Below are 14,153 nucleotides of genomic sequence, written 5' to 3'. Positions count from 1 at the left end.
GTACATTAAAATATATTTTTCTTCAACAAACAACTAAATTAAGCTTTAAAGGTATCTATAAGTAACTAAATATTTCCTAGGCAAAAGTATAATTTAATATTTTAAAATCTTTATAATATAATTATTACTGCTTTAACATGTCTTATGTCTTACCGATTTTACCACATACTTATATATCTTATATGCAGTCTTCAAAAATATTCCTTAGATTATTAAAAGATGTACATTTTAATGAAGAACTACTCAAGTCGGTATGGTCAAAATTGTATAAGCACATGAAGTTGTAAAAGTCAAAACCCACTTAAGAAGATGAATTATGGACTTCTTACAGTCCCGTATTTCCAATATTATTTTCATACTTTTTTATGCTTCTTTTATCTCTTTTTAACAAGGATGAGATAGCTTTTAACATTTTTTGTTATTTTATGACAGTTTTTTAATATAAGTTAAGCAAGGATATAATCAGTGTATTATACTATTATTACAGTTGTAGAATTGTTTGTATATATCTAGAGTGACATTGTTCTCATATCTACTGTTGTCTGTTCATGTAAAAAGAATATATAATTTTGTACAGTGATGATATAAAATTACTGCTTCATTATTATTATAGCAAATTAATAGTACATGTATTATACTATGTGAATAATTTTATGAAGGAGTGGCAATTTCTTTAAGCTTATCTTTCATACTTATTTGCATACACTGCTGATTCATTAATAAACAATACCAAAGTTTGTCATAATTGTAAAGGAGTTATCATTTGTATAAGCCCGGTTGGAATAAACGGGACGTATTATGTGGTGACGCATGAGTCTGTCCGTCTATCTGTTCGTCCGCCTGCCTGTCCGTCATAATTCGTGTCCGGAGCATAACTATATAACCATTAAAGGAATTGACTTTCAACTTGGCATAGATAGATGGCGATGAAACAATGTGCAGAGCGTTAGAAATGGCTCCAGTTGGTCATAGGTCAAGGTCATAAATTGAGCTAAAAGTTCAAAACAGTCAACCATATATTGTGTCATATATAAATAACCATGCAAGATATTGACTTCAAATTTGGCATGTAGGTAGGTGGTGATACGACAATTTGCAGAACATATGAAAGAGATCTGTATATATAAGGTCAAGGTCACGAATTGAGCTCAAAAGTCAAATCTGCCCGTCAAATTCCGTGTCAGCAGTATAACGTATTAACCATTCAAAGTATTGATTGTTTCAAACTTGGCATGTAAATAGGTAGTGATAAGATGATGTGTAGAGAACATGAACCTGGTCTGTACGTTTAAGATCAAGGTCAAAAATTGATCTCAAATGTCAGATCTCTCCTTCATATTTCGTGTCCAGGGCATAACATATTAACCAATTAAGGTATAGACTTCATACTTGGGATGTATATAAGTGATGAAGAGACGATGTGCAGAGAGTATTAACCAGGGTGGTTTGTCAAAGGTCAATGTCACAGCAAGGTCAAATCTGCCAATCATATTTCGTGTCCGTAGCATAACAAAACATATTAAAACTTGAAACTTTATCTTCCACTTTAGTATCCTGATACCACGCGCACACACACGCACACTTACATCTGCTCTCACTAAAACGAATTTCTTTTAATTTTGCATCCGTCCTTCTTTGATATAAACCTTCGCGGGTATATTGCCTCGTTTGACAGAGCTATTGTTTGTTTTACCTCCGGTATTTTCATTGGTTAAAAAGTGGTCATGTGTTGATCCTGTATATTTCTGCGGAGCAAAAATAGATTTTCATTTCGTTCTATTTTAAAAACAAATGGTCGATAAAACTAATAAATATAATTGTAAGTGACCCACCAAGAAAACGATGGCATCAGTATGATGAATATGGGAACTCGGCTAACGCTTCGCACACCATGTACCAAATAATTAATTATGTATACCCTATAATTAAACTTTGATTTTATCTCTTTTCTTATATGTAGGATAGTTGGTCCGCATCAGACTTACAGTCAAGTCTGTGCTAAAGATCAACTCTAAATAAAATCCACTACTGTACACACTATATAGGCAACGGTTTTCCCTTTCTGCTTGACTAAACATAATGTAAGTGTACCTGATATCAGAGACAACCTGTCAACAAAGACTTTTTTCGTTTGCCAAGGGTGGTATTTACTGTATATCGTCTTAGAGTAGGTCTATAATTTCAGATCCCTTCTAATAATTCCAGTGTGTTTAGTTCTGTTCATTGTCTTCTCCTTTAGGGCATGTCCAATGTTTTAAGTGGGGATCATATACCGCCGCATTTCATGGAACTGCACTACGTTTGTGATTAAAGGTTCTGAGATTAAAGGTTCTATTTATATTGTCGTAAGAACACATATACTGATTTTTTAAATTGTTTTTAAAACATGTAACATATGCGCAAATATCGAGTGCTACTCAACCTGGGGCTAGAGGACACGGAGGGTAGCGTCCATCTCTACTACCGTCCATGAACAGGCTGAGTTAAACTGAGCCTGCAACATTTTTTGTCGTGTTAGGCGACCTGTGTAGTTTCCATTTTTCTAAAGTTTTTGTGCCCGAAATTCCAAAATATCTTTGAGCAAATTCGTCTATGATAAATGAAAGAGTCATTTCATGTACTGAACAAACTTCCCTGTGTGTTTTTGCCACTGACCATGCCAAGATTCACCTTGTTAGGTTCCATCCCTCTTCGTTTTTGTTTGTGTCTGTTTGATATTCTGTGCTTTATTATTGCATTTGTTTGTGTTCATGTATACATGTGGTCGTCCCGGCCAGTACTGATACAGCCTGGGTTACAAAACATCACACAGTTTACAATTAGTAACCGTACCTTACACCCACATCAATATACAGAAGCTGGGAGTGTACATGACACGACGTAACATTTCTGCCTTTAGCTTGTTCTGATATAGTTGTAACAGCTATAGGCTCACGCCATGAAAATGAAGAAACAAACTATTACAACTACTAAACGTTTTCATAAGCAGGCATTTGTCCCCTGATTATGAATCAACTTTGGTACATGAGCTATATCCAACAAGAAAAAACTGCATTTTCAACTTGGCATGGGGGGTAATTTTGAAGTAGATAAAATAGCAAGCCAAACTGGTTAAGTAACCTTTAAAATTCAGTCAAAATGATAAATTTGTGTGCTTCTTTTTTTGTTTGTAGGGATATCGCGATATCATGAAATGTTCATCCGATTCGTGTGTAAATTGAAGACTGTGAGTTTGGTAACATATTCAGTACTTTAGAATTTGAAAAACAGAAACATATTATGTCAGTGCTGACAGTCAATATTAAAAAAAAAAAATGTTTGCGCGAAGAGAAAAAAAAACGCCAGACAATTTACAGTGATAAGTCAGGTGCTATTTTGTCAAACATCTAAGCGGTGGAAAATGCCATTTCCAAACATAGTGGCAATAAATGGCTAAAACAGGATTTGGTAGTATGTGAATTTATTCGAGCATGAACTGTCAGCTACGTTAATTGAAAAATGTAATCGATCTGAACAGTGTCTGCCATTATCAGTTTGCTTGATTTCATTTTATGCTTCTAAAGGATCTTAGGACTTTAAATTTTGACAACATGTGTCTTTACGTGCCGCGTGACGGCTGCAAAGGCTACCAGTACTTTCATTCAGGGTATTTATATTTTCTGGTCCTTTGAGAACATGGAGTCCATTTAAATTTTTATATAATTAATTTCTGATTAAGCCTGTGATAGGGACGTGAATGATGTTTCATTACCTCTCATGATTAGACTGAGACCAGAGTCTACTAGTATTATTTTGATTGGTTTCGTTATATGCTTCCAACGGATCTTAATATAGTCATTGAAGTAACCGAAATGCAGTCATTTAACATACACACCGAAACAATAAAAAACTAAAATTAGGAATCGGTCGTCTTTATACGCCACATACGCCGAAATGTTGATTCCAGTTTCTGGGTATTCTTCGATTCCCTTGAGAATTGTAAAGCCGTTTGACAGGTGTGTGCGTTGACCAGCTTGAGTTACACGTACGTAACGGCGCAGTAAGTCCAGTTTTCACTTGTTACAGTAATGATATGGATTATTTTCTTTGGCTTGCTAATTCAATAGCAGCGGATTGATTAAGTAGTACAACGGATGTTACACATTTCAAGGGACATGACAGTGTCATTATGGACCAATATCAACGCCGATTCAGTTGTTTGAAACTTTCTATATGTAAGCTTTAGTCCTCAAAAATGTTTGAAATGAATCAAAAACTGGACATGGACTTATAGGTTGTGAAAGTATTTGGCTTCATGCACAGGTTTCTTTACAGGAGATCTTATTAGCACATTCCTAAAAACCTTTGGCACATAGATTTATTCCATCGACTATCCAGCTTCAAATATAAAGTTCTCATAATAAATGAGAGAGAAACTCATATTAACCAGAAACAATGTATGCTAAAATCAATGCATGAAAGTTTCATTACAAATACATTTCAGTCATACCAACATAGTTTACGGATGAATTTATTTTTTCAATTATATATAATTATCACGATGTATACAAGTATTTCAAAATAATGTGTTGTGCTATGATGTTCTCTTTGTATTAGTAATAATATCTGTAAAAAGATCCTTTGGAAGCATAGAATGCAACCAAGCAGAATAATAGCAAACTCGGTTTGATTGAGTCTGTCCATGAGAGGAACTGAAATGTGCAACACCTCTCACGCGTCCTAGCACCGCCGTAAGCCGGACACTATTACACATATATTGAATGGACTCCATGATCCCAAAGGACCAGAAAATATAACAACACTAAATTAAACTACGGGGAGACTTATTACAGCCGTCACACGGCACTTAAAGATTGCTGTTGTGATAGTTAATGAAACATTTTTATTGTAAAGTGTTCTAAAGGTTAATAAGCACATTCTTTTCCACTCTTTCTTTTGGGGTGGGGGGATCGTTTGCACAAATATACTCTAGTTGAAGGAAACATATTGTCTTTCAGTCGTTTTATCTATATCAAGACAACAATTTTAGTATAGCAAGACAAAAAGATAATACATTTAAACAACAGCATGTTTACGTTTGCCATTCCGATATGTATTGTTCTTTATGTGCCTGTCACGATCACGGAAAGTAATGTAAAATAAGGATAAAAGAAAGAAATATTGGTAACATCATTAACGGGGGGAGGGGAATATTTACAGCATGATCTTTAAAATTTTCATTAATGTAGAAAAATTATATTTCATGATAATCTAAAATTTAATGTTGAGATACTTTTCAGTATTCTTTTCATATATAAAACTAAATATCAATCATTATGAAAACCACTGCTAAACGCAAAATAGTACATTTCAACAAAAAGAAGCAAATTTTAACTGTTCCCAAAAATTTGTTTCTACAAATCAATGGAAACTGCAATTTTAAGTAACTGTGTTAATCGAAAACCCCTGTCATTAAGCAAAATTCTTGCATACCGGGCAACTCATTCCGATGGTTTTACCCGTGCTGACATCATTCTTCTTGCACGACTGTTTGAAAGAATGGCACAAAATCAAATGGCATCGTAACGAACTATTGAATTTTCATGCGTTTCTGAATGAAAATATTGCGAAGGAAAGCAATTTTAATCTTATTTCTTCTATTATAATACGGTAATCGAGATAAGCAGAATCGATGCCGCATAAACAGTTACTCTCAAGTTGGTCCTTCCCGTCCGTATATACAACCAGCGAAAGATTTCGTTACAGCGAAAACATAAATGTCTGTGCTTAAGAATGAAAGGGACACTTTGACGGAAACAATAAAATATGCTTTGCCTTTACTTTGTACATTACACCAGACCAAGAGTATAAGTTTCATTACTTCGGTAAAGAACATTGCTATTGCAAGGCATCGTTCTAACATAACATCTATTTTGATAGTTTTCAAAATCTCTATTAAAAATCAAACGATGATGAAGTATGTTTTACGGAAGTCATGTTTCTTTCTTGCCGACGTCGATGTGCTCCTGCAGCTTGCTCTTGCAGCTAACATCAACAATACTGCCGGTGAAGATATAAACGGACAATATTTGTTGGATATAGGTATAAAAACGAACGATCCAATATTGCAGGCCATAGAACTTGCGATTACAAACCATCGACATCATCGTTGCGATGAATGGACCCCTTGGACCTCCTGCACGGCTAGAAATCTTGGTTACTTTGGTATAAAAGGGCGAACGAGGAAGTGTGCTAATGGCGCAAGTATAGAAAAACTGAAAAAGATTTCAGTATTTGTCCGCCTGATTAGAATAAAACTGAAAATGGATTTTGCGTGAAACTGCACAAGTCGCCGAAATCGCATATGGACGCCGATAACCAGTGTCAGGCTGAGGGGGCATACCTGATTAATATCTACTCTACGGCGAAATATGGAGATATTCAGAATCTGAAGGGTCTTCCGTCTAGCTATGTAAAAATCAGTGGACGACGCAAAGTCATACTAAAAATAGCTAAAAACCCCAAAACACCTGGATAATTTTCATAACCAAGAATATTACTAAGTTGTAAATAACATTTGTTATTTGTTTAAACGAAATTTATTCATTTACACACATAATTTCACTTCCACATGCATAAGTTCCTTACTAATATGTATTCCCATTAACTTCATATGAATCTCTAAATTTGCTACCCATTTCATTTTGCCGTTCTTTACGAGAATGGATCCTGCGTGGCCAAGTGGTTACGGTCACTTGCCCCTAACTGCTCAAGTTCAAAACCTCGCTTGGTGTGTAGAATTCTTTCATCCAGCATGCTTAACGAATGCTCATCAGTTCCACCCAGGTGCCCGTTTTGGCATAAAATAAGGCCCGGGCGGGTGCCGGGAGTATGGATCCAAAATCACCATATGGGCTGTGTGATGTTAAGCAACCCTTTCGTCTCTAAAACAACAAATTATGTACGACAATTCCATGATGAGTGCGTAGAGTACAACCTTTCCTAACAGTTTATTCGGGAAATAATATTTTGAATATTACGTTCTATATGTATTATTAAATAACAGACATTACACGCAACCGTAGACTCAAGTTTATTCAAGCTTTCTATGTCTGTATGAATAAGATACAGTTACAAACGTAATGTTGTTGGGACAAGCATAATTAAAAATACCGAAATAAAAGGCATAAGATGACATAGTTATAATATACGTTTTGCTAGTAGTTCGCTGTTAAATTCTCTGATGTAAATATTATATGAATCAAAATTAATGGAAATGATGTTTCAGATGTATGCCGTACATAAAACAAGTAGAAATATAATTCAACGTCAATAAGTGAGGCGTGACTTATCCAACAGCGGGGAATCACATGCTCAAAATAATCTCTAAACCAAAGTTATATTTTGAAGAACAAGAATAAATTTCCTTCCATGGTAAGATATGAAATTTAAACAAAGCCTAACATATGACAAATGAAAATTGTTAGATTATTATATAGTTGGCAATAATGATAGGTATCCTGTAATTACAAACACTAAGAAAAATAAGAAGTCTCGGTTTCTTGAAGTGTTCCAGATAATCAGAAGGTGTTTGTGTTTAAAATCTATGTAGTTGTAGTATACATCTATGTTGCCATATGATAGGCTATATTTGAGATTTAAAGCAAAAGTTGCTTCAATATTATCCCATATTACTCATTAATTTATTTTGGTTTAGAGATTATTTTGATCATGTGATTCCTTGCAGTGTATCCGCTATCCTCGGCGTTTTACCGCAGTATTGTTATGACCTTAAAGTGCAGACACGCCTCGATGCATAAAGTTGATCTATACCTTCATGAAGTTTAAAAATGTAAACAAACAAAACGGGTTCAAACAATTATACATCTGGGGACGTATCCATAAAGCATCTTAAGAATAAGTTTTGACTTAAGTTGAAGATTTTACTTAAGTTTGTGGTGAATTCAGCTTAAGTCTAAGTAAAAAAACTTAAGTCCTGTTCAAAAAACAGCTTAAACTTAAGATACGTAAGAAATGACTTAAGTCAGAAAACAAAATGGCATCGTGAGTACGATTAAAGTGTTGTTTTTCAGATAAAAGCACCTTAAACATAATTGTGCATGTTGTATCTGTCTGAAATTAATGTTGACTTTTTTAATGTTTTCGTCCACAATAAAAGCCAAGAATTACTTATTAAGTTGTTTTATGAATAACAAATATACTTAAGTAAAATAATTTTTTTACCTAAGTAATACTTAAGTAAATAATCAATTTCTTATACTTATACTTAAGATGCTTTATACGGCCCCTGGTAAGATAAATGAGTAGTCTGAAAAGCATAATCATACAATTGTCTTCCTGATTTGAGTAATCAATTCACAAAGTCCAATCTTTTTTCTTTATTTCTATTTTTTCGTTCAGCTCTAGATATCGCGTTTTATAGAAACAAAGGAAGATACAGAAAAAAGTTGCCACTCAAGGTCGGAGCTATATTTTCTCGTTTGCTGCTTTTACGTCATGTGCGTGTGATATTAGAAATGCATGAAATGCTAGATAAACCTTATGTACTCGTCCATTCCTACTAACTTTTCACAAATTGCCACAAGTAGCGCAAATATTACACCACCCGCTAAGACTGCAAACACATTTCAGTCCACATTTCGAATGATCTTCGAAACAGAATAAATGAAATTAGTTTTAAATTAAAAAAATTATTTTGCAAGATATAGATTGTCTTTCTTTTTTCAAGTATAATCCTCATGCTTCAAGCATCATGACGTTAACGTCTGTTTCGGTCATTAAAGATGATCAAGCTCACTATACAAGAGCAAAAATAATCTTTTCATTTTTCATTGCTTTATAGATGTGTGGTAGAAAGCAAAAAAAAATGTCTGGAACAATTGCATCTCGTGCAATAGTGACTCCCGTTATCGTGAAGCTGTACATTCATACTTCAACATCACGACGAGCTTGGTGTCATTCATTTCCGATATGTTAAGCTATTTTCTTAAAGAAGTATACGAACCCCGCCCGTTTAGCTCAGCAGGTAAGAGCGTTGGTCTACGGATCGCGGGGTCGCGAGTTCGATCCTCGGGCGGGGCGTATTTTTCTCCGTGACTATTTGATGAACGACATTGTGTCTGAAATCATTAGTCCTCCACCTCTGATTCACGTGGGGAAGTTGGCAGTTACTTACAGAGAACAGGTTTGTACTGGTACAGAATCCAGGAACACTAGTTAGGTTAACTGCCCGCCGTTACATGACTGAAATACTGTTGAAAAACGGCGTTAAACACAAAACAAACAAACAAATAAAGAAGTATACGAACAACCTCTTTTGTTTTCTCGATTTTTAAACACAAAGAACTGTTTGGCTTCGGGATATTTTTTTTTTTTTTTTTGCAAGATTTAAAAAAAAATCACATGTAATCTTTATCCACCGTATTACGAGTAAAGATAAAAGTAAGTGATATCTTACGCCGCATATAAGGCAACAGACATCATGAGCTACAAACCATTCGTGAGAAAACTAGTTACCAAGTTATAGATACTTGCTTTGGTTTAGTTTACGTCTTGGTACAACCCTTTTTATACTGAATGTCAATCAAAAGAGCTACCAGTGCAATTATCATATTTTTGACAAGATGCTGTCAGGGATAGAGCCGTTGATCTTCCGCACTCAAGGCGGACACTACCATTGTACCATTGAGCTATTTGTAACACAAATGATGTTTTCAAAGGTTTGATGAAATCTTGCGCGTAAAGCAAATGTAAAGACCTGTATTCATAAAGTTGTCTTCTAATTAGATTTGTTACTTTATTTGTAACCTATGAAACACGAAAAACAATATTTACTATTTAAACTTATTTTACCCACTACATATACTTACATCGGTGGACGACGCAAAGACACAAACTCTCCATGGATGTTTGAACATGGCTCTACAAGCGGGTACTTTAAGTGGGCATCTGAGGAAGCGGACAATAGATCAAATGAACTATGTTTGGTTTTAAACGGAAGTGATAAACTTATGTATGATTCATCCTGTTCGCTATCAAGGCCTTTCGTTTGTGAACTTAATGTTTGAAGGGTATTTAAAAGAGAAATACTACTGGAAAGTAAAGAAGATTAATTCTCGCTGCACCTTCTATATAATATAGTTCCTTGCTATGCATGGCATAAACAGTTTTGATATACCTTCTAGTGTAGAAGAAAATTTCTTTACCAAGCTTATTACAAGACAAGGAGGAAAACTGCAATTATAAAAGGAAATATAAACATGCATATTGTTGTTGCATCACATACTATTTCATGACAATGGTTTAAAATCCCTTACGTGTGATGAACACGTGACAGATCAGCTGCTGTGCTAAATTAAGTGACTAAATACTTTCTGTTAAAAATACTAACATTCTTAATATTTTATGTACATGTGTTCCTACTAGAGTAAACTAGAGCAGCCTTAAATACTTAAATTGCAAGACATACCTGAAGGCAACAGACATCATGAGCTACAAACCATTCGTGAGAAAACTAGTTACCAAGTTATAGATACTTGCTTTGGTTTAGTTTACGTCTTGGTACAACCCTTTTAATACTGAATGTCAATCAAAAGAGCTACCAGTGCAATTATCATATTTTGACAAGATGCTGTCAGGGATAGAGCCGTTGATCTTCCGCACTCAAGGCGGACACTACCATTGTACCATTGAGCTATTTGTAACACAAATGATGTTTTCAAAGGTTTGATGAAATCTTGCGCGTAAAGCAAATGTAAAGACCTGTATTCATAAAGTTGTCTTCTAATTAGATTTGTTACTTTATTTGTAACCTATGAAACACGAAAAACAATATTTACTACTTAAACTTATTTTACACAACTAATTTTCTTCATGAGGTGTCTCACCTTGACAGGTACTAGGTCACAATTCAGTACACTTTTCAGCATCATGCGATCATTCTTTTCTTCAGCAGCTTTTTCCTCATTTCTGAACTTGTTTACTAAGATATTACACCTATCGCAATAAGACTTTAAATATATACTGCCTAGTGCGTAGACTTTTTATAAGAATTAGGAATATTTTGATATTTGATTGCATATATTTACGTACAAGTACATCAATCTCTATTAACTAATAAAATAAACAGTATCCAAACAGGTTGGGTAACACGTTCTTACAACGATTAAGAAATATCCTCCACTTTAATAATCAGTCAAAACGCATGTGTGGCGTGGAACCTTAAAAACACCATTAACTGGCAATGAATTATAACCTTCCTTTATTATCATTATTACATATCCGATATACTTTATTAATCAAGTGAATCTGTAAACGTGAAAAGTCTTGAAAACATTACGTAAAATCAAGTAAATGAAAATAACAACGCATACATAGCATTTTAATACTAGTATTCTTTTATTATTATTTCAGTGATTTCTAATTACGAAAGGAAAATGTGAATGGTTGAGGATATTAAAACATTTAATAAATGACTCTATAGCTTTAAGTCAAATGTCAACTAAACACAAGAATTGTTTTCATCAGATAAAAAGTATACTTTAGTCAAAAACCTCATTATATCATCTCGCAAGCTTTTGTTTGAAAATTAAACTTCACAAAGACGTAGATAAATGAAAGCCTTTTATTTTTCTGATAAGTCTAATCTGTTTTCGATCGGTTCATCTTTTGTACTGTTGGATTCAGTGTGAAACTCTTCCTAATTCAGGTGTTAGCTTGAGAGATGTTTTAAGTGGCATAATGTAGGCGTACATGTACCAAGATCAAACAAATATACCCTAAAAGTATGTGTCTTAAGAAACAATTTTCACAATCACCTTGAAACACTGACCGCTATTAAATATTTATATGATCGTATGCACAATAATTGGAATAAAAGATAAAATATTCGTGAATTTAGGACATGGCTTTTGCATGTATAATGTATGCCTAGTGGCACATTGCATCTACTTTTATCACACTGACACATACGAGAACTGTAGACAAGCAATAATTTGCCTAACCTCTTACCTGTGTTTAATAGCAATTTTATTCAAAAGTGACACAACAGAAACAAATAGATCAACATGAAAGAAAAATGAAACTTAAGATAAAAGCATGTAGTTACAATCTTGAGATGAAACACATGAGCAAGACAGTAGACCTGCTTTGTCTTCAATGCTTGTTAGAACACATTAATATTCGTCTCTTAATCTTACAATCTTGCCACATAAATCATCTCGAAATCTGTAATTATCGAGAAAAAATTTCAGTTTTTAAGTAACCATACAGGTACGCTCAATAAAAGTTATTGTACATCTTATGATATACGACTGTATGAAATTTTAGTCAAATATATATTTAACGCACAAATGTGTATTACACTACATTGAAACCATTGTTTATTTCTATCTGAAGGTAACTTTCATAACGGAATTACGTTATGAAATTTTAAAAAGTTATCCTGGAAACTGTTAACCATCTCAGTCTAAAGAAAAGCATGCACGCCTTTGTTTTATTGAGGAAATACTACAAACAATATGTAATTAATTGATATATCTTAATAAAATTGATGAATAAAACAAAATATCACCAACCATCTACTATTCCAAGCAATAAACATCATTTTGGCACATCATTCTTTCACTATATATATCTTTTAGATATGGATTTTATCATAACTAATGTGTTCAGATATTTTTTCACATAGTATTACATTTGTATCTTATCTTTTATAACAGGAGTTGCGATAAAGAACGGTAAAATATTAATATGCAATAGTGTTGCAAAAACTTCATAACTATTTATTCATGCTTTCAACAGACGTACCTTCATTTGTCAGTGTTTTCTCTTTCGGAACACAGTTAAACAAACAGGCAATTGAAAAGGAAATGTTTCGCAGATTTTGGATTTTTTTTTTTATGGTACTCGTATTATACCATCAATGCGAAACAGCGACGGACATTAACAACACGTCCGGAGAGGAGATTGATGGACAGTATTTGCTGCAGATGGGTAAAAAGTTTAATAAACCAGCATTGTCTTTAATAGGTATGGCAATAAGAAATCTGCACCCTTGTGGAGAATGGACGACTTGGACAGCGTGCACGGCCAGCAGACCTAATCTCTTCGGGATGAGAAGACGTACAAGGGAATGTGGTGTTTGAAGCAAGTAAAACTAACACTGAGAAGGACTTAAGTATCTGCGAAGGCATGTGTCGAATAGATTATACTCTGGGTAAGACTGGAATCTGCTATAAAGTGTACATAATTGCTAAAAACCAAGAGGACGCCAGCAAACAGTGCAAAGCAGATGGTGGATATCTAATAAACGTTGACACAGATGTGAAATATGGCAATGTGAAGAATTTATCGGGATTTCCCACTACATATACTTACATCGGTGGACGACGCAAAGACACAAACTCTCCATGGATGTTTGAACATGGCTCTACAAGCGGATACTTTAAGTGGGCATCTGAGGAAGCGGACAATAGATCAAATGAACTATGTTTGGTTTTAAACGGAAGTGATAAACTTATGTATGATTCATCCTGTTCGCTATCAAGGCCTTTCGTTTGTGAACTTAATGTTTGAAGGGTATTTAAAAGAGAAATACTACTGGAAAGTAAAGAAAATTAATTCTCGCTGCACCTTCTATATAATATAGTTCCTTGCTATGCATGGCATAAACAGTTTTGATATACCTTCTAGTGTAGAAGAAAATTTCTTTACCAAGCTTATTACAAGACAAGGAGGAAAACTGCAATTATAAAAGGAAATATAAACATGCATATTGTTGTTGCATCACATACTATTTCATGACAATGGTTTAAAACCCCTTACGTGTGATGAACACGTGACAGATCAGCTGCTGTGCTAAATTAAGTGACTAAATACTTTCTGTTAAAAATACTAACATTCTTAATATTTTATGTACATGTGTTCCTACTAGAGTAAACTAGAGCAGCCTTAAATACTTAAATTGCAAAACATACCTGAAATATTTCAAATAAATGTCGAGTTTTCTCTGTTAGAATAGACGTATTACTAGATTTGGTAAGACAATTTCAAATTAAACGCTTACAAAGCTACAAACATATAATGTATGATATTGTCGCATCGTGCTATAGACTGCAACAGACACTGAAAATGACTGTCAGTAAAATTACGAT

At 34.1% G+C, this 14,153-nt stretch overlaps 1 protein-coding gene across 1 annotated transcript; it reads left to right on the top strand.

The window, feature by feature from the left end:
- Nucleotides 1–13,191: 13,191 nt before the first annotated feature.
- On the top strand, nucleotides 13,192–13,575 carry LOC128556106 (C-type lectin BML-1-like). The gene has a single exon (XM_053540012.1). The coding sequence runs from the start codon at nucleotides 13,192–13,194 to the stop codon at nucleotides 13,573–13,575; it is 384 nt and encodes a 127-aa protein (XP_053395987.1).
- Nucleotides 13,576–14,153: the final 578 nt, after the last annotated feature.

This window comes from Mercenaria mercenaria, chromosome 4 (assembly GCF_021730395.1).
Source record: "Mercenaria mercenaria strain notata chromosome 4, MADL_Memer_1, whole genome shotgun sequence".
Lineage (NCBI taxonomy): Eukaryota > Metazoa > Mollusca > Bivalvia > Venerida > Veneridae > Mercenaria > Mercenaria mercenaria.
This window is presented reverse-complemented; position numbering and strand designations above follow the sequence as displayed.